The 24,540-nt window shown below is 32.8% G+C and overlaps 1 protein-coding gene across 1 annotated transcript in view; it reads left to right on the forward strand.

The window, feature by feature from the left end:
- The window catches only part of SOX5 (SRY-box transcription factor 5), a 482,736-nt gene that overhangs the window by 249,777 nt on the left and 208,419 nt on the right, over positions 1-24,540 (forward strand). Inside the window, exons 4-6 of the mRNA XM_044679066.1 lie at positions 532-618; positions 11,248-11,315; positions 19,091-19,159. Coding sequence (XP_044535001.1) covers positions 532-618; positions 11,248-11,315; positions 19,091-19,159 — 224 coding nt within the window. The remainder of the gene's footprint in view (positions 1-531; positions 619-11,247; positions 11,316-19,090; positions 19,160-24,540) is intronic.

Below are 24,540 nucleotides of genomic sequence, written 5' to 3' on the forward strand. Positions count from 1 at the left end.
TCTAACTTAAGGAAATTACTTACAATATTCGTATTACTGGCAAATCTTTCCTCAGTGTGCTTACCAACATCCCGATGTTTAAGCACACATTATAAAGTGGATGGAATTGTAAACACACAGAGGGATATAATTACATGTAGCAGATTTAAGAGCTAATTCTTTTGCCTTTTTTTTTTTACTGTGCATTTTATCAACATAATTATTTTTTGACTGCAGACTAACACCCTGAAACTGACAAGCAGGAACTTGTTCACTAAATTGGAAAACAATGAACTGCAGGTTTATATGTACCTATTGTCATACAGAATTAGTATGGCTTTGTTCCGCAAGAGGAAAAAGCTAATGATTTTGAAACAGCAGGTGACAAAATGCATTCTTTTTTTCCTCCCCTCTTATCAGTTTGTTGATGAAGTCATTATGAACTGGGGCCCTGGATAGGGATGGCCTTATTTTTAGCGGATAGATTTTTAATGAGCTCTATTGTAAAAACAGTCATGTTGATTTTCTTACTTTTTCCCCCCTTTCACACAGAAACCCCCAGTATTGAAAAGCTCCTATCAAAGGACTGGAAAGACAAGCTTCTTGCTATGGGATCAGGGAACTTTGGAGAAATAAAAGGTAAAATCTCTGTGATCATCTTGATCCAAAATGTGCCAAAATGAAGATGTAATTTGCATTTTTAATGGTGCTGAGCAGCTTCTACTTTTTTTCTTCTGTATCATTATTATTTTCTGTAATCTTGTGCATTCTTTTTCTATGGTAGTTTCCATTTCAAGCTTGAAAGAGTCAACAAGATCATCTCTTATTCTTTTTCTTTGTGTATATTATACCTAAACATAAATATAGATCACTCCATAAATATAAAGATACTTAACTATGAATACATGCCTTCACATTTTAGGCTTTTGCTTTTACTACTTTTTAAGTGATTTATAAGATTACTTTCATAGTCTATAAGTGGAAAATACTTATTTCATAATTTGCATTTAAAATAAGAATTAATGATTATTACATAAAGAATAAAATGTTTTAGATCTACATTGTTGCAAATTGCATACACAAGGGCAACCTTTTGGGCTTGGTTCTTACTTGTATCAGTAATTAGAGGAAACTAATAGACAAAAGATAGGCAATATAATAATGAACTTTTACCAAGTCCTAAGACAGAAGTAATCAGTTGAAAATGTTATGTCCAGTTTCTATCAGTATAATGGGAAGGGAGAGAAAAATGTATTTATTTATGTCTGATACAAAATTATGATTTCTCCTAAATAAGATCTCTACCGACTTGGCACAATAATTCACACATTGTATGAAAGTAATAAATGCTTCTTCAATTGAACTGAAGTAAAAATAGGTAATCATTTAGCAACATTATGTATGTATATTATATATGTAGAGAGAGAAATTATCTTATCTAGAAGTGATATATTTCATTTTTGTAGAAGTTATTCTATTTTAGAACATTCTAATGAAAGACAGAAAATTAAGAAGTCAATTTTTTATATGTTGGGTCTACATGATGCTAACCTATGGATGCTTGAAAATATCTCAATAAATGACTGAATATTTCAATTTCAGAAAAACATTCAGTGTTATATAGACATGGCACATAAGTAACCACGAATGGAAAAAATAATAAATTATATCATATTCGAAGAAATGTATTTGAACAAATACGACCTTAAAGAATAGATTGTAAAGTCTGAGTTCAGGAATTGAGAATTTCCATTTTGATGTTTAATTTTAAGTAGCAGCTGGTCTTCAACCCTTTAGCTCCTGAAGTTTAGAAAGTAATTTCAAAGGTATTCCATTCTCTTTTGGACTGAGTCAAAAATCCTATGAAGAATACAGAGCTGAGAGGATTGTCTGTTCCAAGTCTGTGTGATCTCATTCTGTTGGAGGGTAATCATTTTTACCCCTCCCTCGTTTTCCTTCACAAGTCAAACTTAAAAGCAGAAACAGCAGCAACGATAAGCTAACACTAAAGAACTCAGCAACCCTTTCAGCCTTGCCCAGAGGGAGGATGGGAAACTGGAATACAGTCACAAAAGAAGTTTCTGTGTCTTTAATTTTTGGTTTGGGGCACTTTACATTTGGAGCACAAGTTTAGTTATTGTTCTCTAGTGTTATTCAAACGTCTGCTTTCTGATGCATTTTAAAGGAACTGTAGGTCTGTTGTGGGGAAGGGGCATGGTTATTAAGTGTTTGGATCAGGTTTGGCAATAAACTGTGATAGAAGACTAGATTATTTTTCCTACTGACTGCCTGTGACAGTTGGAATTACTGTCCATTGTTCATAGGTGACTAAAAAGGAAAGAGGGTACAATAGTATTTAGATTGTGGGGAGGCAAATTAATTTTATTGCAAGTTGTTGGGGTTCAGGCTGGATGATTATGTAATAGCTTGGAATGAAGTTCACACGCCAGTGTTGACCAAGATGGATAAGAACAATGGCTCAAATGAACAATTTGAGGTACATAAAAGAAATGCACACGGACATTGTGTTTTTTAATATGAGACTATAAAATTAATAGGATCGCAAACTAAGAGCTAGAAGGGGCATTCAAAAGCCATAAGATCCAAACCATCTGGAACATTTCTAGCCAAGGAAACTGAGGCTTATGGAGATTAAATGACTTGTTCTCCTTCAAATAGATGGTATCTATTAGAGGCAAGATTTGATAGCAGATCCTGAGACATGAGAATCAAAGCCCTTCCCACTGAGCCATGAAGCCTTCTTGTAGAGTTGATACTTTTAAATTTCTGTCCTGCTATATTTTCCTTGGGAGTCATACTTTATTTAGTTTTACTAGTAAAGATTTTTTAAATAAAAGTTTCATATTGAATCTCATTTATATATGCTAGCATTTTTACAGTATTAAAGATATTCAGCCAATCATTTTGTGATTTAGTTTTTTTCTATTCAATACTTCCAAATTTAATTGCATTTTCATCAAAAGCATGGAGATGTCCCCTACATTTTTAAAGAGTGTTTATGTATACCTAAATCATGGTTCAAGAGTTTTAAGTTATACTCTTGAATTTTAACCCTCCATATTCAGGCTCCAACCTTTACAGATTTATCAGGTTTTTTTCAGATGTTCAGTCATGTGTGACCATTCAAGATGCCTTTTGGGGTTTTCTTGGCAAAATTATTAGAGAGATTTGCCATTTCCTTCTCCAGCTACTTTTACAGATGAGGAAACTGAGGTGAATAGGGTTAAATGGCTTGCCAACAGTCACAAGGCTATTAAGTATCCAAGATCAGATTTTAACTCAGAAGGTGAGTTTTCCTAGCTCAATACCCTGTGTGCTATGCACTGCACCACCAAGCTGCCCAGACTTATTTTGTTCTTTTTTCCTTCATTCATTTAATATTCCAGCCAAATTAAACTAATAGCTCTTTCCTAATCTTGTCCTAAGATCTCAAAATTCAAAACTTTAATAAAAATCTTACGGATTTTTGAATGAATGTGAGAATTGGAATAGGAATGCCCTTGTTCCACATCGACCTACTAAAAGTCTTCTTTTGAAGGCTAACTCAGGTACAATGTCCTCCATGAAACCTTCTTTGATATGCCCAATGAAAGTAATCTTTCCTGCTCACTTTTTTTCTAGATCTTTTCTATTCTCTTATCCCATTTCATATTCCTTATACTGTATTAATTTGATTTTTTAAGTAGTGATTCTACCCCTCCCTGAAAAATTATATAGGTTGTAAATGTCTTGGAAGGCATAAAAAAATGCCAGTTTTCATCTTTATCTAGCGCCTGCTGCTGAGACTTGCAGGGATTTGGGGTTCTTGCTTTTCTTTGCTCTGTACCCAGATCTGTAGTCTTGTATAGATTTCATTGCAGAGGAAAACAAATTTCATAAAAGTAGGGTAGATACCCAATTCTCACATTCATTCACAATTCCAATCTAATACTTGTACCCTTCCCTGCCACCTCATATACACACAAGAAAGAAGCAAGAAAATGTGCGATGTGCAAATATAAATGTTTATTGGACCTATCCTTTATTCTTATTCAAAAAAGTTAATGAGGAGCACAAAAGAACTGCATTATGCCTATAGAATGATTAAAACAAAACTAGTAACTCATTACAATTCACAAAAGCAATTGAGAGGTTAGTATTCAAGCCGTATTAGAATATGAAATAGTTTTGCACTACTGTTCAGTCTTCACCTCTACTAAACAGTGTCCAGTCACAGGTTAATGGGGCATCTTCTTTTATGAAGTCTTTCTTTTTTGATAACTCATTCCTAGCCACCAGTCTCTTCTTACTATTGCTTCTACTACTATTGCAACCATAACCACTCCAGTCCTCACTCTCTTAGCTGTTGGGACATGTCCCTCAGTGCAAGCCTTGGGACTTTAGACTTTTCTAGGACCAGTATCAAAGGAAAGACACAAAAGGTAGGCAGTCCCATTCTAGGCACCTCGTCTAGGTAATCACATGTTCCCAGATTTTAGGTACAAGTAAGTATACCCTTCATTTGACCTTCTCAAAAGCTCATAAAGTCCTGATAGTTTAAAACTAGAAAGAAGAGTGATGGCTAACTGGCCTCTTTTGTATATTGATAAAATTTTGACTCATCAATCCATCATGGGAACTCAGCTCATCAATGAGTCATAGCAAACATGAGGGACCCTCTTCCCCAATAGCCAAAGCTTCCATGTGCCAACTAAAATGGCAACTCAATATGCCCCAGGAGGAAAAAAACGCCTAGTGTGTCACATTCATATGCCCAGAGCTAGCAGAACATTTCAAAAATAATCTAATAGCAAACACTTTAGGAATGGTTGTTGAATAGAATTTAATGTATATAAGTAATTCAAGAATTAGAACTTGGTTAAGGTAATAATTTCATTTTCTCATATAATCGTATAGCATCAAATTGTGTCTGTGGTGAATCTTGCTTTCTGAAACCATATCGATTTTAATGAGGCTTTGCAAAAAAATCTCTGCCAGACTGTGTCCATTTGTTTATCCTTATTTAAAAATATAGGCACTTTAGCTCTTTTGTTCAATTCTTTAAAAAAAATAACCCTGAAAAACAAAATAATGTTATCAGTTAATATTATACATGTTTTTCTAATTTGGTATGATTTTTACTTATAATTTAAACATCTGCATGTTAAACATGTTTACAAATATGACTAGCTTGGTAAGTTGTACAAAAAAATTCCTTTTTTGACGTTATGTAATATTGAAGTCTTCCCCAGAAATTTCTAGGTATGCCTTAATTTTCCATTTTCTCAGAAGTTTATGGTCTATATTAGTTCCCATATGTATTTGATGAATTCTTTTTATTCTTAAAAAGATACCTGCACTCTACTATTCTCTTTGTGTACTAACATTTTATATAACTAAAACTTACTTGGGTTTGGAGAAGTATTATACTAAGTGTTAAAATAAATTAGCTACATTTGTCATAGGGACAGAATTTTTTTTCCCCTGAAGACAAATTTTATAGTATAATAGAATATGCACAAAAGCAACACTAAACAATTTTGTATGAATAATAGATTAATAAAACAAATCATTCAGTGATAATATGCCTTATTGTCTTGTTAATTAAAGACATATGCTACATAAACTCAATGCATGAATTAAAGTAAATCATCTTTTTGGATTTTGAAGAAAATTGACTATGAAAGTTCATTGATAATTGACCATTTGAGACAAGTAAATGTGAACAATGATTGGGATTACACATAATAATCACGGTTGTTTGTGATCTGTAAATTTAGGGTAATAAAACTGAGGTCTTAGTTTTTTGAAGTATCAGGAATGAAATCAGCAAAATAATGAGATTCAACTATTTTACAAAGATTGGTGATTCCTTGTTGATAGTTGTAGAAAGGAATAATTTTCAATGAAGTTTGGATTATAGTGTCTAAGCCCTTTTTAACCCTTAGATTCTCTAATAATTCCTCAAAATAAAATATTATAATCAAACATTTTGCTATCAAAGCAGTGTGACATAAGGGAAAGAAGTGCTAGATCCAAAGTTATGAAGAGCGAACTTTAAATGCTACTTCTGTCACAGTCTATATGTATTATTACCACGGGTGAGTCACTTAAATTCTTTGAACCATAGCAACTTTATGTGTTAACATAATGTATATGTAATATAAATATTATACATATATATTTTTAAATCTATAGTTAAAGCAAACAGAAACCATGTAGTCATTCTTAAATAATAATAATTATTATTACTACAATAATTTATATAGGTTTAATGTTTATCAAGATCTTAACATGCATATCTCAATTAAAACTCCACAGACACTAAAGACATTAGAAAATAATACATAGGACAGGTAATAAGTGTTAGAGCTGGGATTTGAACCTAGATTTCTTTTTTACTCCAAGTTCAATAGTCCTTTTACTATAATAAGCTATTAAATATTCATTTAAATGTGCTAATTATCTTCTCTGTTATTGTCTTCTAGTAGTTTTACCACTAAAATGTTTCATTGACACTGAAAGGAAACTAGCACATAAAATTTAAGCTTTTAATAGTTACTTTGACATCTGCTAGGGCAACAGAGAATTAGTATAGTAATAATTATTGTTCTGTGGTCAATTGGAGAGTGCCAGTTTCCTTACATCAGTGTGATACTATACCTGGTTTAAAGAAGGGGAATCAGATATTAAGGCTACTCTTGCTTGTCCTGCATACTAAGGATGTCTAGTACTTAGAGAATAGTTTCAGGCCATAGCTTGAAAATGCCTATCAGCTGCTTTTAAGCCATTCTGAAATACTTTAGAAAGAAATCTCTCTATGGTTCATAAGTTAAATAAATACTATGTCTTCCTAAACAGATTTTTCCCTTTGGTTTACGATTTTGAGATGAATATAGTCAAAAATAATGTTAAGATAAATGACAGCTTTTTTCATGTTGTAGGCAAATAAGGACATTTATATAATTGATAATATTGATTAATAAAAATGACCTTTCAAATGCCCTATTTTGCACCAAAAATGTCCATTATAAATTGTGTTGTGTTATTAATTATATGTTTGAACCTATCAAAATAAAGTATATTTAATTTTTAAAATTAATATCCTAGATTTGTTTTATTAGTAAAGCACACAGAAAAGTTAAAATCATGTCATAATTACTAGTCTTTGATAACCGTCCTTAATGTAAATAATGACCTTTTTGTAGAATTTCTTTCAATTATAAACTTTATTAAATGGTAAAATGTTTGTAGTAACATTTTATGACACCTAAGATATAGTCACACATGTTACTCTTATTTATATTGCATAATAAATTGATGGAGAACTGCTATGCTTTTCCTATATTGAGTAGCAATTCATGGGCATTGAGGAGATAGAAAAAATTTTTCTGCACTAATGAAATTCAAGTAAAATCAAAACATCCAAAGTACCATCAAAAATAAATACTGAAGATAAATTGAGAAAAAAATTTAAATTTGGCTCAATGCAAAATACTTTCAATCCAATGGCCAGAGGTCCGTAAAGGAATTACTGCATATTCTTCCCAGGTTTTATGAGTGGAATCTTTCTTAAAAGCAATTCCAACTCTAGACAAAAAATTTAGGAGAAAAAAAGCATTTCAAAATGTTACATTGATATTCTAAATAATATCAGGACAAAAGAAAATTTATCTAAGGTGGGAAAGAAGAATTGATTATATAGAAATTATTGAATTACAATTTACTTTAACATGATAAATTCTGTCTTTTTAGATTACTTTAATCTTAAAGATTCCATCTTATACTACAATATAATATTATTAACTTCCTATATACAGAACCCTATAGTAAGCGTGCAATAAAAGACACAAAATTTATTTAACTAAGAGTTTCTACCTTCATGGGTCTTATAACCTAGTAAGATAATTCAGGTAAGACATACACACACACACACACACACACACACACACACACACACACACACACACACACACCCCAGACTTAAATAACAGAAACATTAAACATTGTACCGAAATAATTATAGTTTCCTAGCATTCTCCCAGTTAAGAAAAGATTGTGGTCCAAAATATCACTTGTGGGGGGAGCTGGATGGCTCAGTGGATTGAGAGTCAAGCCCAGAGATGGGAAGTCCTAGGTTAAAATCTGGCCTCAAACACTTTCCTAGCTGTAGGACCCTGGGCAAGTCATTTAACCCCCATTGCCTAGTCCTTACTGCTCTTCTGCCTTGGAACCAATACATGGTAGTAATTCTAAGACAGAAGTTAAGGGTTAAAAAAAAAAAGAAAGAAAATCAAGATGGATTATCAAAGTGCATTAATACAATAAAAAGGGGATATTTTAATATTCTTTTTCTCAGAACTTGATAAATCCAAACTCTGATATTGAATTGAAATATTAAAGAATACAAATTTGTCTCAGCACCCCAGAGTAACTATATACAAATGGTTTAAATACAAAATACATTAATAAAACTTGTGTTTTATGGAAAGAAAGGAATGAATATAAGCCTTATTTGAAGCAAAAAGACAAGACCCCATCTCTAATCTTTAAACAATAGTGGTACTCATATAACATTTTTAGCTTTAAATGTTAGATACAAAACACTAGGTTTATTTTAGTTTCTTACTGAGGAGGCTTATGAATAGATTATATATATAATATATACATATACATATGAATTTCTAATTAATATGTTACTTTTCATCAGCTTATTTTAAAATCTTCCAACTATTGCCAGTGTCTCTTGAACCCAATTTGTAAAAGTATAAAAATGAAATTCCCTTCATTATGTGTAAGAACAATTTATTTATACTAAGGAAAATAGAAATTTCCAACTGAATTTCAATAACATGCCTAATTTACGAATAGGAATGAAAAATTAATGTAACAATTTCATAAGCATATCCAACGATGTCCATCTTACATTTGAATCAACACACCTTCATCAATTAACTTTCTCAGCTATGATATCCATTAAAACTAAGCATCAAAATAAATTAAACTTACAACTTTGAATTGCTATATCACAAAGTTTTGAATCAAGAGTATTAAAAAATAATGAAACATATTCAATCATGTTACTCTTAATAAAATGTCATTATTAATATTTCATGAGAAGAAAAAAGGTTTTAACATGTTAATGAATTATTTTCTAAATATTTTTCATCTTTACTTCATCCTTTTCTTTTTCTATTTTGCATATTTTAAATGAATATGATTATTAGTATAGTATTATATGTTTGTATATAACTAATAAGTAAGTAAAATTACATATATGAGGAAGGGATTTCTTAGTTCATTTTTAACTGAAGAGAGTATGAAATTAAAAAATCTTGAAGACTACTGCTCTAGGGTACTGTGGAAAATCTGTTGTTATTTTTTAACTTTTATTTCTGTGTTGTAGCACAATGATTGAATTTTTAGCTTTAAATATGGAGGGCTTATCACAAGATTGCTAAGTTTTTCCTAATATCTTTTACATATTAAGGATACATTGTACACATTATTTTCTAATGAATGGTATTTCATAGGTTTTTAAATCACGATAAATCCTGTATACCTAAATATATATTAATAAAGAATGTTGCTACTGTGTTTGGTGAACATAATAATTTTTAGCCAATAGTTTTTAAGCTAGTGTTTTGCTTAATAATATACATTTATTGAAATTGCTGGTATAACTGTAAACTACAAAATTTCATTCATTTTTCCTAAATTTTCCTCATAGAGTAATTTAGTAACCAATATTAATAGTGAAATGGATCTAAAAAAACTATCAATATACTTTATCATATAATTGGATCAGTTTTACCTTGCTAGGAATACAAGTAGTAGTAATTTTACTCCCTGACTTGTATAACCAGTAAACACCTTTATTGAGTTTTTATTGAGTATAATATTTATTGAGTACCTATGATATTGTCTGACCCTTAGTAGGCACTTAATACTTATCTGAAATATATATATATATACTCTATGTTTATAATCACACAGAGGTCTTTTCTTAGTGTTCATTTACTGGTTTTTTAAAAATAAATTGGTGATTTTATTCCAGGTCCAAATGGACAAGTAAAGTTAGAAGTCACTAACTATAGCTGTAGATCCTGAGAAAGCCACATGCTTTTTCAGCATAAATAGACAAGAAGGAATGAAGTGGGGTGGGGAAGGGTGACTGGATTGTAACAGGCTCTTCTATCTAATTACATGTACAGGTGGCAAATGCATTATTAAAATAGTGCTTAGTGTCTTACATTTAAAGTGAAAATTATAATTAAAAAGTATTTTCTCTCCTACTGCTAGTACTTTACCATAGGGGTCTTGTCTATCTGGTGATGTTTAATAGAACCTTTAAATGTGATACTGTTTCTCTGTCAATGAAATTCTCACATTTCCTGTATAACCAAAAAATATTTTAATGTATTGGTCAAAATTATCTACTTATATAACTAAAATTTGTTAAATATATTTACATATATTAATCAAATTCTATTAATTTTTTTCCTCAAATGGTCCTATCTCCAACTATGGAGAGCATTTGTTTTATCAAATTAAAAAAAAATATATTTCTAGAGAAAGCATTAAGCTGACTTCTGCCTAAAAGGCCCAAGATTTAGCTACCTCTCCTTTGAAAGACTTCAGTTTTACTTCTTCAAAGAGATAGTCTTATAAAGGAGAATATTATTTTTAGGATTATACCTCAAACTGAAGTTTTGATCTTCTATAATTATTTAACTTTTCAGTCTTATGCCTCATTTGCCTGACCTAATTATAATCTCCTTCAGGGAAAGGAGTAGTGTCATACTTTTCTGAACTCCCCAAACCCCCAATATATATTTGTTAGGTACTGATTAAAGCAAACAATCAGTCCTCTGAAGTGGCTGCATTAGTTGCTTTTATGCTACACATTTCTGTTGGGTTTGGATCAACTTATATGATTATAATCTCAAATAGTATGAAATCAACTATATATGTCCATTTTGCAGTATTTATAGGGATTTAGCTGTTCACAGTGGAAATTCAGTTAAAACATGTACCTTCTAGATTGCATGATGAGGCAGAACATCCTGGAAAGTGAATTTTACTGATAATAGAACTTAATTGTTTTGATAAATCAACCAGTTTTTCATGGGAAGGCAAGGTATTTTTTAAAATGACAAATATGATTTGTTTGTTTTCTATGAGAAGAAAAATCTTCTAAAATTGAGTTGGGAATGTCTCTCTCTCTCTCTCTCTCTCTCTCTCTCTCTATATATATATATATATATATANTGGCTGCATCCCAAATTGAGAAACAGCGCCAGCAAATGGAACTGGCCAAGCAGCAGCAAGAACAGGTGAGTGAAATGTGGAGGGATAATCTTGATCTAAGTTGTGTAGTCATTCATTTAAGTATCCTTCTGTTTTTAAATAAAGAATGGCTCAAGGTGCTTTTCTCCCCCATCCCCTTTAGATGTGAGGGAAAAAACTGGACTAATAATTAGACATTTCCTAAGAGAACTATTCTCTGTTTGTGTCACAGAGGACAAAATTATGGCAATGACTTCTACAAAGCCCCAAAAACTGCTTTGATACTTACATAGCAGCGCTTTCCCCTAACACTTCACACTTCAATTCTCTTTCTGCCATACCTTTGGTGATTATACTGCTGCTGCACTCCCTCTCTCTCTCTCTCTCTCTCTCTCTCTCTCTCTCTCTCTCTCTCTCTCTCTCTCTCAGTTGAGCATAGAATCACAGATTCATAAACTGTTAGAGCTCAAAATTATTCATTTCAATCCTCCCATTTTACAGATGAAAAAATATTGGTATGGAGAAGTAAAGTGACTTTTCTATGTCATAGCATGAAGGAGTAAACAAATAGGGATTAAATCTAAACTTTAGAGTTCCAATTGAGTGATGGTCACTGCTTCTGTGAGTGGCCAAATTGCTTAGAATCTCCTAGCAACTCTGAGAAATAATTCCAATTTGTAGGGCACTACAGGTCACTGGAACTAAAAGAAGATATTTATCGGTGGCTGTAGAAAAAACCAGATCTTTTTATCCTTTTATGGACCTAATCCTCAGCCACACAGTATTTTCAAGGGAATTGTAAGAAACTTCTGCATAGTTCTTCAGGCCAGTAGCATCTTACAGCAATAAAGAGTAGATGTTTTGCCTGAATTGGTTCAGGTAAAGCACATTTACCTTATATTTAATCATTGCTATTGAGGATGAAGCCTTTAGTGTATAACACACATTGCTACATGTATAGTCTGCATTGAAAGGTAGAGAGTTTATGCACCACAAACTTTGACTATCAACAATAGAAAGAAAAATGACAAAAGAGCAGTACACAAAAAGTTATAATATATCGTTCTCCATAAAATAAGAATCTGACCTAAAGAACTTGATCTTACTCTTTAAATAGGAGAAAATTATTTAACTTTTTCAGGCTGTGTTGATACAACTTAGGATAGCAAAGCTTGTTTTGTTTTGTTTCCATTTGAATGCACTGGTTCCATAGTTCTGATACCAAGCTCCATAATTACATCAATGCCTTGCAAGCAAGCCTGAGGAACTGCTAGGTAGTTCAGTGGATTTTGAGCCAGGCCCAGAGACAGGAGATCCTGGATTCCAATCTGGCCTCAGACAATTTCTAATTGTGTAACCCTGGGCAAGTCCCTTAACCTCAGTTGCCTAGCTCTTAACTGCTCTTCTGCCTTGAAACCAATACATAGTATTGATTTGAATACAGAATACAGGAGAGAGAGAGAGAAAGAGACAGACAGACAGACAGAAAGAAAACCTAGGAATTTTCTACCAAATAGTAATATGAATTAAGAACGAATTTAATTATATTTTTCCGTTTTTGTTTTTGTTTTTTCCTTAATCCTCAAGCATAGAAATCAGAATCACACTACGTTTAACTTCTTATATGAACTTAAAAAGTTCCTGAACTGTCAAAACAAATGATCAAAATATCCAGTGGCCTATTAACCCTGGAGAAAGGGGACCCAAGAAAATTGTAGTGAGTCACATGGAAAGCGTAAATAGTCCAGAATGAAATCATTCCTTCTTCTCTATTACCTACTTCCTCATGCATGTACTAGAAAATTTCTCCATAAATAAGGGAAGGGGGAGTTAATGGATGCTTTGGAATATCTACAGGGAAAGCAAAATTCTGGGAGGCTTTTTTTTATCATTATTAATTGTCATAAAAGAAATCAAAAGTAGATTTTTTAGATCTACTCAACAATTTGATTCAGAAAATAGGTCCCATATATAAGGCTAAAAACTTTGTAATTTGGGAGTATAAACATTAAGTGATGAATATTTGTAATGATGATGAATTGAGACACTTGCATTTGTCTTTGAGCTGAGATATAGTACATTGAAAGGGGGCTCAGGAGTCAGGAGAAACTTCAGTTGACATTATGTTTCTGAAACCAAACAGCTGACTATGGAAAAGACATTTAAAGTCTTTCAGCTGTATCCACATCTGTAAAATGAGGCTGATAGTGCCTCATAAGGTTGTTTTTGGAGATCAAGTGAGATAATGCACATAAAATACTTTTCAGTTTCCTATAAAGATGTCTCTTCAGGAAGAAATCCAAAGGAATCAGATCCTCTAGCAGCTACTTCATCAATAATAAATTGCCATTGGAACTTCACCTCATTCCCTGCTGCTTAGACGGACCCAAGCTTGTCTCAAGGACCCACTGACAGTCCTGGCCAAACCACAAATTGTTGGGAGGCATACTTCCTGATATAGAATAAGGTGTAAACTCATTCTCTAACCTGCCTGACTTTCCCAGACTCTCGCACTTAATCACAACGTGGAAACTCTGCTGAGGTCCCAAGAAATATCTTCCTATATTCCAAAATATGAATTGAATATGAAGGGTCACTTTTGCTCTTATCTTCTCTTCAGGACCAAAATTTCAGAAATTCTTGGCATATTATGCCTCACCTCTGCCAAAAATGGCAGAGACTCTTACTTCTCAGCCCCCAAGATTTCAAACAAGCACATAGAGAGGGATAAAGAAAATTGTCAGTAGTTCCTGTTGGGCTACTTAGTTCTGCTTTTTATCAGCTTGGACTGAGCTCGATGGTGCTCCAGGTCGATACTTTAGAAAGCTATATCTAGCAACTGATGTATAACTTGAAGCCCAGGCCTATACTCTAAATGAAAAGTTAAAACTCCAGAGTAAAATACTCTTCTTACAGACAGTGCAGTCTTGTCTCTCAGTCTCTGGAAAATCCTTCTTTCATCTTTTCTCCCTATAAAAAACAAAACAAAACAAACAAAAATAAACTTCACGCCTTCCACTACCAACCAGACCAGCAGCATCAATCAGTTTACACTCAAAACCTTTATGGTACCAGATTCTACCCACCTACCTCAGAAGCTCATGCTTTACTATTCATATTCTGCATCAGAATGGTGATATCAGTTTGCAGTTCCATCCATAATGTATTAGTGTGCCAATTTTTCCACATTTCCTCCAACATTTATCATTTTCCTTTTTGGTCACAATAGCCAGTCTGAAAGATATGAACTAGTACCTAGGAATTGTTTTACTTGCATTTTTCTAATTAATAGTGATATGAAGCATTTATATATGACTAAAGATAGCTTTATTTTCTTCATCTGAGAATTTTCTGTTCATATCTTTTGACCATTTGTCAATTGGGAATGCTTTGTAATTTTATAAATTTGATTCATGTCCCTGTATTTTTGAGAAATGAGGCCCTTATGAGCATACTTGCTATAAAGATTTTTCCCAATTTATTTTTTACCTTTTAATCTTGGTTACATTGATTTTGTTTATACAGAAACATTTTAATCTCACATAGTCAAAGTTATTTATTTTACATCTCCTGATGTTCTGTATGTCTTATTAGGATGTAAATTCTTCACTTTTCCACCTATCTGACAAGTAAACTATTTTGTGCTCCCCTAATTTATTTATAGTATCACTTTTTTTAATAATTATTTTTTAGAAAAGTTAACATGGTTATATAATTCATGTTTCACTCCCCGAGTTTCCCCCGCCCCCCTTGGCTGATGCGTATTTTCACTGGTTTTACCATGTGTCATTGATCAAGACCTATTTCCAAATTGTTGATAGTTGCATTGGTGTGGTAGTTTCGAGTCTACATCCCCAAACATGTCCGCCTCAAACCATGTGTTCAAACAGTTGTTTTTCTTCTGTTTCCACTCCTGTAGTTCTTCCTCTGAATGTGGGTAGCGTTCTTTACCATAAATCCCTCAGAATTGTCCTGGGTCATTGCATTGCTGCTAGTATAGAAGTCCGTTATGTTCAATTGTGCCACAGTGTATTGGTCTCTGTGTACAATGTTCTTCTGGCTCTGCTCCTTTCGCTCTGCATCAATTCCTGGAGGTCTTTCCAGTTCACACGGAACTCCTCTAGTTTATAATTCCTTTGAGCACAATAGTATTCCATCACGAGCATATACCACAATTTGTTCATCCATTCCCCAATTGAAGGACATACCCTCATTTTCCAGTTTTTTGCCACCACAAAAAGTGTGGCTATAAATATTTTCATATAAGTCTGTTTATCTATGATCTCTTTAGGGTACAAACCCAGCAATGGTATGGCTGGATCAAAGGGCAGACATTCTTTTATAGCCCTTTGAGCATAGTTCCAAATTGCCAGCCAGAATGGTTGGATCAGTTCACAACTCCACCAGCAATGCATTAATGTCCCAGTTTTGCAACATCCCCTCCAGCGTTCATTACTGACTGGCCCTATTCCTTGTGTCTATAAAAGTACCTTTCCTGCCTGGAAGGGTTCAACCTATTTTCCCTCAGTATCCTCTTTCTCTAGCTTGGGTGTCTAGTCTGTGTTAGCTGCCTCTCCTGAATACCTCACCTATACCCTTACCATCCTAATTCTACCTTGTCCATTCCTCCCTAAACTCAGCCATCCCTTTCATTCCTCTGCTATTACCTGAATCACCTTTTACCCCTCTGTCACTCAGCAAGGGAAGGAGAGCACCCCCCAATTTTAGTATCCTCTTTTATTCATTACAAGAATCACATAGGATAGGGAGACATAGGTAGTGATGTATGTCATTGGAAGGAACTCCCAAACCATTGAGTTCAGAGCCCTTTGAATATTAGATGATTCAAAATTCAGTGTGTTAAGGAAGTTACAATTATACTACCAGTAAAAAGAAAAAAGAAAAACCACAATATTGAAAGAGAGAAACATGAATGATACATTATTTTTAAATAAGAGGCATCAAGGTGACCTACTAGATAGAATGCTGGATCTGGAACAGGAAGAAATGAGTTCAAATACAGGTTTAGATGTTTACTAGCTCTATGTGATCTTGGATAAGTTATGTAACCTCTCTTTGTCTCATTTTCCTCAACTGTAAAATAAGATAATACCACCTGGCTCCCAGGGTTATCAAAAAGATCAGATGAGATAATATTTCTTAAGGGTTTATCATAGTGCTTATAACATAGTAGGTACTATAAAAATGCTCATCATTATTAGTAAAAATGCTCCAAATTGTAAATATATAATAGTTATATATGTATTCATGTATATATGTGTATGTACATGTAGATACAGATACACATACATACATCTTTCTGTGTACATGCATATATATCAAATGTCAAGCTAGGATTATTTATAATAAACAATAGAAGATTTCTCAGTAAATAAGAGAATAAAGCAAGAATGCCCCCTTTTCCCTATAATTATTTTACCTCATCATAGTAATGCTAATGATACCAGTTAAATAAAAAATAAAGCTTAAGAATCAGCAGAGAGAAGATAAAATTATCATATTCAGATAATTCTATGTCTTTAGGAAACCACAGAAAATTAAACCAAACCAAACCAAATTAATGAGTTCTATAAAGTAATAAGATGCAAATACAAATTCATCAGAGTATTTATGTAGCCTGAATTTGTGTACCTATTGTATGATGAGGGAGTTGAAGAAGTTAATAAAATGATAGTGTCTACTCAGAGGGATTTAATCCTAACTTATGGCCAGTGTGGAGAAGGAAAGGTGCTGGAAAGATATTGAGTTTCTGGCTGTATATACTACACTTTGACTATAACAACAAAAATAGAAAGATTAAAATAAAACTATATGTAATATAATTATAATGTCCAAGCAAGGTAAGAAATGAAATTTAAGCGATCAAATTTCTCTCCTTTTTTTGAGATAGGTAGGGATGATGATTGAAAAATCAACAACAACAAAAAATCCCATACTATCCTTTACAAGATTGGAAGACAAAAACCCTTATGAGAATTTGGAGTTATCAGATTTTACATATTGAAATTAATCAATTTAAATGCAAATATTACTAAATGAAATATAAATAGAGTCTAGGTGAGTTTAGTTGGTTGTATTGAAGATAAAGATTTAGTTTTTAAATAAACTGTTTAGGGAGATAAAGAATGGACCTATAATTTCATTAATGTAGGAAGTTCCTGGTGAGGAAACTTCCTTTAGCAACGGAAGTTGACTTCTCTAGATACTTATAGCCTTAAAAAGTTGTTTAGAACACTGAAAAGTTTAAATGACTTGTCTAAAGTCACATAGCCAGTATGCATAAGAGGTGAGAGGTCTTCCCAGATCTGTCTGGCTTGAAGACTGGATCTTTATCTAAAATGACATACTACTTCCATAATTTAATATTAAAATAAACTACTCCAGGGGGCAGCTGGGTAGCTCAGTGGAGTGAGAGTCAGGCCTAGAGATGGGAGGTCCTAGGTTCAAACCCAGCCTTAGCCACTTCCCAGCTGTGTGACCCTGGGCAAGTCCCTTGACCTCCATTGCCCACCCTTACCACTCTTCCACCTATGAGACAATACACCGAAGTACAAGGGTTTAAAAAAAAATAAACTACTCCACAAATTTTAAAGTGCTATATGAATATTGACTTATCATTATTATTAAAGAAATATTTTGTTGATCAAAGTACCTATCCTCTTGAAGATAACATAAACTTTGATCTAATTTTTCATTTCTACTACCTATCTCATGTTGGAAAACATGATTTCTGTTCAGTACTGTTCCTTAACTACACTTAATTATATTCATTTTGTATAGTTTTTTCCTATTTTCTGTTGCAAGGCATAGTGTTCTTCTTTACCAAGAAAGGCCTAAATGTGGTGTTAGTGGTGATGCCTGCTTCTCATACTGACAAAGGGTAATTTTATTCATTCAGTAAGCATTTGTCAAGCTATTATATCAGGCTTCTGAAAATTAATAGGTAAATGAGGTATATTTCTGGCCTCAAGGAGGTTATTTCTATCTGGAATTCTATCCACACTTCAATAGCAATTTTTATGAATATTTTAGTATAATAGTGTCTTGGGCTTTGCTTGCTTTGGACTACATCAACATTAACTGACTCCAAAAACCTATCAATTTAAATAGACATTCCTACTATTTATATCTATTAAACCTGAGTGAAGTAAGACTTTAATGGGGTGGAAGAATACTAATTCTTGTTAGAAACTAATAGGCAAGCCAGATATCCCAGCTACTAGAGAGACTGATGATATATTACTTGACTTTGGGAGTTATGAGTTTCAGTAGGTCTATACCTGATTGTGTGTCTATTCTAAGTCTAGCTTCAATAAAGTGAGTCCTTGAAAAAAAAAAAAAGTAGCCACCAGACTGTTTAAGGAGCAGCAACTGGCCTTGGTCTGGGGGGAAAAAAAACCAAAAAACACAAAACTTAAAAAAAATAAGGTAAAACATTCTTGCCCAATCAACCAAGAGATTTGATAATGAGTAGCCTCTGAATTTACATTCTGGGTAAAATGGGGAGACTCTATCTTTAAAAAATATATATTATTAAAAATAAACTAAGATTGGGGGCAGCTGGGTAGCTCAGTGGATTGAGAGTCAGGCCTAGAGACGGGAGGTCCTAGGTTCAAACCTGGCCTCAGCCACTTCCCAGCTGTGTGACCCTGGGCAAGTCACTTGGCCCCCATTGCCCACCCTTACCACTCTTCCACCTATGAGACAATACACCGAAGTACAAGGGTTTAAAAAAACAAAACATTTTAAAAATAAATAAATAAACTAAGATTTTTTTAAAGTATATACAATTTCTCCACAGATTGCAAGACAACAGCAGCAGCTTCTACAGCAGCAACACAAAATCAATCTGCTCCAACAACAAATCCAGGTCAGAGATCATCCCAAATATTGCTTTTCTTTCTGTGATTACTTTGCTTGTAGGTCTATATTATTCAATAGGGCTTATCTCTAGAATGACAACTTAGAGTCTGATTCACCAAATGTTGTCTTAATAATGCCTTTTAATACATGTGTTCTTGCCTCCATGGTTCTGTTGTATAGATGATTTTGTGATAACTCAAGAGGACGATATTTCTTTTTTTTCAGTGATATGAGGAAATTAAGTAAACCTGATTAAATGCATTCTCTTATGTTAAAAATATATATCTAAAAGGCAAAGGCAAAATAACTTAAAGTAAGGGCAGATCTGCTTTTAAATTGAAGAGTTGTTTATCAGAAAGAAATAGCATTATGTGCAAAAGTGATATTCAATATAAATGGTAGTAGATAGGGCAATAATTCCCAGTTTGGAAAACTTTGACCATGACTGAGAAAAGATAAACAGAGGATTGGTGACTTTTTAGAATCCTAAAGCTAAAAGGGACCTCAGAGGTCACCAAATCTCATCTGTACTTGAACAGAAAGCCCTTTCCATGTCATATTTGATCCATGACCAGTCAGCCTTTCCTTGAAGACTTCAGAGAGGATAAAAGAGACATCCTTCTGAAGTAGCCCATTATACTCTTAGATAACTCATATTATCCTTATATTAAGTCTAAATTTTTCTCTTTTTAACTTTCTACTTCTACCCTATGAGGCCAATTGAACAGATCTAATCTCTCCTCTCATCTGCATCAAGGGTATATCACATTCCCTTCTCAAGTCTAATAAACATTCTCAGTTGGGTTTTTTTTTAAGCATTCTTCATTTGATATATCTTGGAGGTCCTTTACCATTCTAGTCACTTCCTTTTAGATATTCTTCAGTTTATCTACCAATAAATAAAGCAATAGCAATTTTTAAATACATACCTCGTGACAGGTACTATAAATCCAAAAATCACTGCCCTTATAGAGCTTACTATATAGCCAAAAGAGACAAATATACTTATATGTTATTGTCCATTCTTTCAATCATGTCTGACTCTTCATGACCCCATTTGGGGATTTTTTGGCAAAGATACTAGAGTGGTTTATCATTTCCTTTTCTGTGATGAATAAGGAAACTTAGGCAAACAGGGTTAAGTGACTTGCCCAGGATTATACAGATAATAAATGTAGATTTCAACTCAAGCATATGACTCCAGGCCTGGCACTCTATCCACTGCACCACCTAAGTGTACCATATACTTATGTAGTGATACATGATAAAGATACAAAATGAAATATTGCAAAATTAGATGTCATAAGATAATTTTATTTGAAAGATTCTAAGTATATGGGATAGCCAATGCAAAATATATAAATAAAGCATCCAAATGGGAGATATACAGTGCCATGTTTGAAAAGCAGTAAGAAGGCTAATTTGGCTGGACAGTAGTTTTTATAAAGAAGAGAAATGTATAAGAACACTAGAAGGTTAAGTTGGGGACAGGTTGTGAAGGGCTTTAAAAGCCAAGCAGAAAAATGTATAGTTTTTCCTAAAGGTGCTATTTATTGTGTTATCAAGTGGCATGGTCAGACTGGGGCTTCAAGATTTTCAGCTCTTGAAAAGATTTAGATTGTGAGCTCCTTGAGAGTAGGAACCACCTCTCTTTATAATCCCAGCACTGACTGAGATTTCAATAAATGTTGATTAATTGATTGATTGTTCTTATAGAGAAAGAAAAATCTAGCATTGGGAGCAGTTTTGTTTTGTTTTTTTAAAAGAAAACAGTAACCTCCTAGGAGACTGAAATGCAGGTTTAAGGATCACTATTAAGGTAAAGACCTAGATAAATGTAGGGCAAAGAGCTTCAAGCAAAAAAGCTGCTTGGATTTAACAGGGGCCATGGATAGCCAAAGATATAAAAGCCTTTTTTTTCAATAACTGCAGACTCTACTGAGAAGAACAAATATTTTTGACAGAAAAGAGTCATTTTATTTGAGGAAACACTATCACTTGATAGCTTTGTTTCTTTTTAATATCAGTAAAGACATATTTTTATGTTTGTTTATCTTTTGTTGAGTGCTGCTAACAGCAATATTGATATTTTAATAATTTAGCTTTTTAAATATGTTTTGATTGGAGGTTATATACTAACCTCTAAGACCTAGTTATCAATATCTGGTGAAGGAGCCTTTGAAAGGATTCTGTAATACTCTAACTAAAGCCAATGCCAAAGATTAGGTAACAGCTGTTGGAATTCAGAGATAATCTATGAAAAAATAACCAAAATAGAGAGAAAATCCATAGTGCCATTGAGAAATCTTTATTGTTGACTGATATCTGGGAAATAGTCAAACTTCAGCTACCATTAGCATGTATTAGGTCAATATAATATTTAATATTTTACTTCATTTTGTCAGACATAGTCTCTTGTCTTTGGTTTATATATGCATTAACTAATACTAAATCAAGGCTTCCTGCTAGGAATAGTATCTATCAGTCAAATCAGGGTAGTGTCCTTATAAGGGGTGAAAAGAAAAAAAAGAAATTTTCTGATACATTCCTGTCTTCTAGTCTATAGTACAACTACAGTTTGAGGTAGGCTTATACATATTGATATGTACAAACCAATATATATATATATATGAAACTAACATATACATATATATATATAGTTTCCCATTTTCATGTAGACATTGGTTATAATTTATATAATCATAGTTTGTATTCCAAACTTTGAAATTGTTCATTTAAAATACAAATTCTTAAACTTGAGAAATAGTGTGAATTATTATAAGTAATTAAAAATGGAGAGACAAATTCTTTTTTTAAATAATCATATCTAGACTCTCCATAATAAATTATTGGTGTAGAAATGTGTACTGTTTTATCATGGGTATATGATAGGAAGTCAAGGTTAATCAAGATCTTGTGATTCTATCTTTCTGTATTTCTTCATTTGTTTCATAGAAGAGCTTCTTTTAGTTACCACTTTCTTTTTTTTAACATGATTTTTGTAGTCTGTCATTTTGTTATAATTTCCTTTCACTGAATATATATACCAGCATTGGCAAAGGTTTTTAAGTTCACATGTTCAAATTGCAACTTCAAGCTGCCTGTGAGCCCCCCTCCCCCATTAGTCCCAGAGAGCAGAGGGAGGAAGTGTTCTCTTTGGGTGGTTGGACAGAGGGGCGGGGCATGCAAAAAATTGCCTCAAGTGCTGGGAAGAGGGGAAATGGAGCAGGTCCCCCAATGCCAGCTCAGGATATGTGCCAATATTTTGCCAACACTGATATATACAAATCAGATCATAAGACCCTAAGTTTGGAGCAACAAGGAATTCTGGAGATCATTTAGTCCAACTTACTTTATAGAGAAGGAAATGGAAGTACAGAGAAAATAAATGATTTTCTCCAAGATTTATCAGATAGGAAGAAGTAGATGCAAATTTTGTACCAAAGACCTTTAATTCCAAATCTAGGTATTTAGGCATTTCTTGTCCTTCAGAGTACCAAACAATCCATAATGCATTTTACCCATGAAGTTGGTACTCATAGCTAGTTTTGAAAGGCTATGAGAACCAAAGAAAAGTTCCTTAGTGAAATAATTGTGCACTTTAACCTCATTTAGGGTATTTTATTTTTGAGATTAAGAAGATGATAGAAAGAAAACAAGAAGCTACTACTAGCAGCAATGAGAATGTGAAATGTTCAGCTGGGCTTGTGCAAAACACTTTTCACCTACTAATAATTTTGAAAATAATTGAGGAAGACAGGTGGATAATTTATAAATTGATAAAATATTTTAAATGATTCACTTTAGTGAAAAGCTGTCCAAGAAATTCTGGGAAGTATTGATGATAATTGGCCACATGTGTAGATGCACATAATAAAAATATATGACTCTCTGATTTCTACATAATACCTTTTATTTTTTTTTAAGTATTTTCCTTAATTTCCTTTTCCTTGGGGTAAGAAAAATTAAATCTTGAGTAGTGGATAACAAAATATATTCATATCAAATATTAGTCTAATAATGGCTACCAACTAACAAGTAACCAGAATTGTATTATAAAAAATAACTAAGACAACTATAAAATGCTTGTCAAACATTGAGTTAAATTGGAAGAATGGTTAACTTTACATTGTTTTTATTTATTCTTATTTTGAAATATATATGATTTATTTCTTTCCCTAAGGTCATAACATTAGCCACTATGAATGCATATTAATGGATATTTCTTTTTTGATACCCTACTCTTTAGAAACAAGAGTATGCTACCTTAAGATCGATACCCCCTATAAAAATAATATACTGATTTATATATGTATATAACACATATTTATGTATATTCATATTTAAAAGTCTAAAATTATTACAAATACATGTCTTTCTTTTTAATGTGATATTTTTCTTGATAAGTAAAATAAGGAAGTTTTAAAAACTAGACCTGGAGAAAACTTTCTGATTTGATGAATACGATATATAAAAGGAAGGGTTAACATTATGTGGTTTTGTTTTAGAAGGTCAGCTCCCATTTGAAAAAAGTTTAGCAGTAGAATAAATATATGAATGTATTTGTTTATTTTTACAAATATCCCATATGTACCCTTTTCATCTTAAATATTTAAACATTAATATGTTAAATATGAATTAGCATTTGGCCACTTAAGATTTCAAATGACAAATAAATCCTGTATTTTCTTTTGGACATACATAGTAAAAAAATTAGGAATAATAATATGTCTTATTCTTTAAAGGAAAAATAGCATGAGGATACACTAATTAATTTATCTTGGGTTATTTCTCCATGAAAATTAAAAGAAAAAATCTTCAAGATGGAGTAGTCAGGAAGTGCAATGAAAGATCATCAAGTCAGAAATTAGAGCACCTGGGTTCAAATCTGATGTCAGACACTTTTTTTTTTTGAGATGGAGGTTACATAGTTGACCAGTAAGATTTCTTCCAACTTTACATTAGGGGAGGAAAGTGTTACAGGGAGAAAAACATAATACAAAATTTTTATTAAGTAACAAGAATCTTGGGTTCAGTTTTATAGTATCATTGAATTTTAGAGGAGGAAGAATTCTTAGGGATTATTTAATCTAATCTCTTCATTTCTCAACCTAATGGTTCTCAAGGGGTTGGTTTGATTATTTTGTGTGTCTTTTTTTGGGGGGTGGGGGGAGGATTTGCTCCAAGATCACTTAACCTATTAGTAGTAGAATGGGAACATATATCCTCTTTAGCATTTTCAGCAGAATGGCACAGAGTTATTCTCAATTTATACTCCAACTGTTCTTAACTTTTTTTTAATATGACTAGATATTAGTCCTACTAAGAAATAATTGCTGTTTCACCTGTGTGCAATCAAATGATTTAACTACAGTCATGAGCCAGATC

This window comes from Gracilinanus agilis, chromosome 5 (assembly GCF_016433145.1).
Source record: "Gracilinanus agilis isolate LMUSP501 chromosome 5, AgileGrace, whole genome shotgun sequence".
In the NCBI taxonomy this organism is placed as follows: Eukaryota; Metazoa; Chordata; class Mammalia; order Didelphimorphia; family Didelphidae; genus Gracilinanus; species Gracilinanus agilis.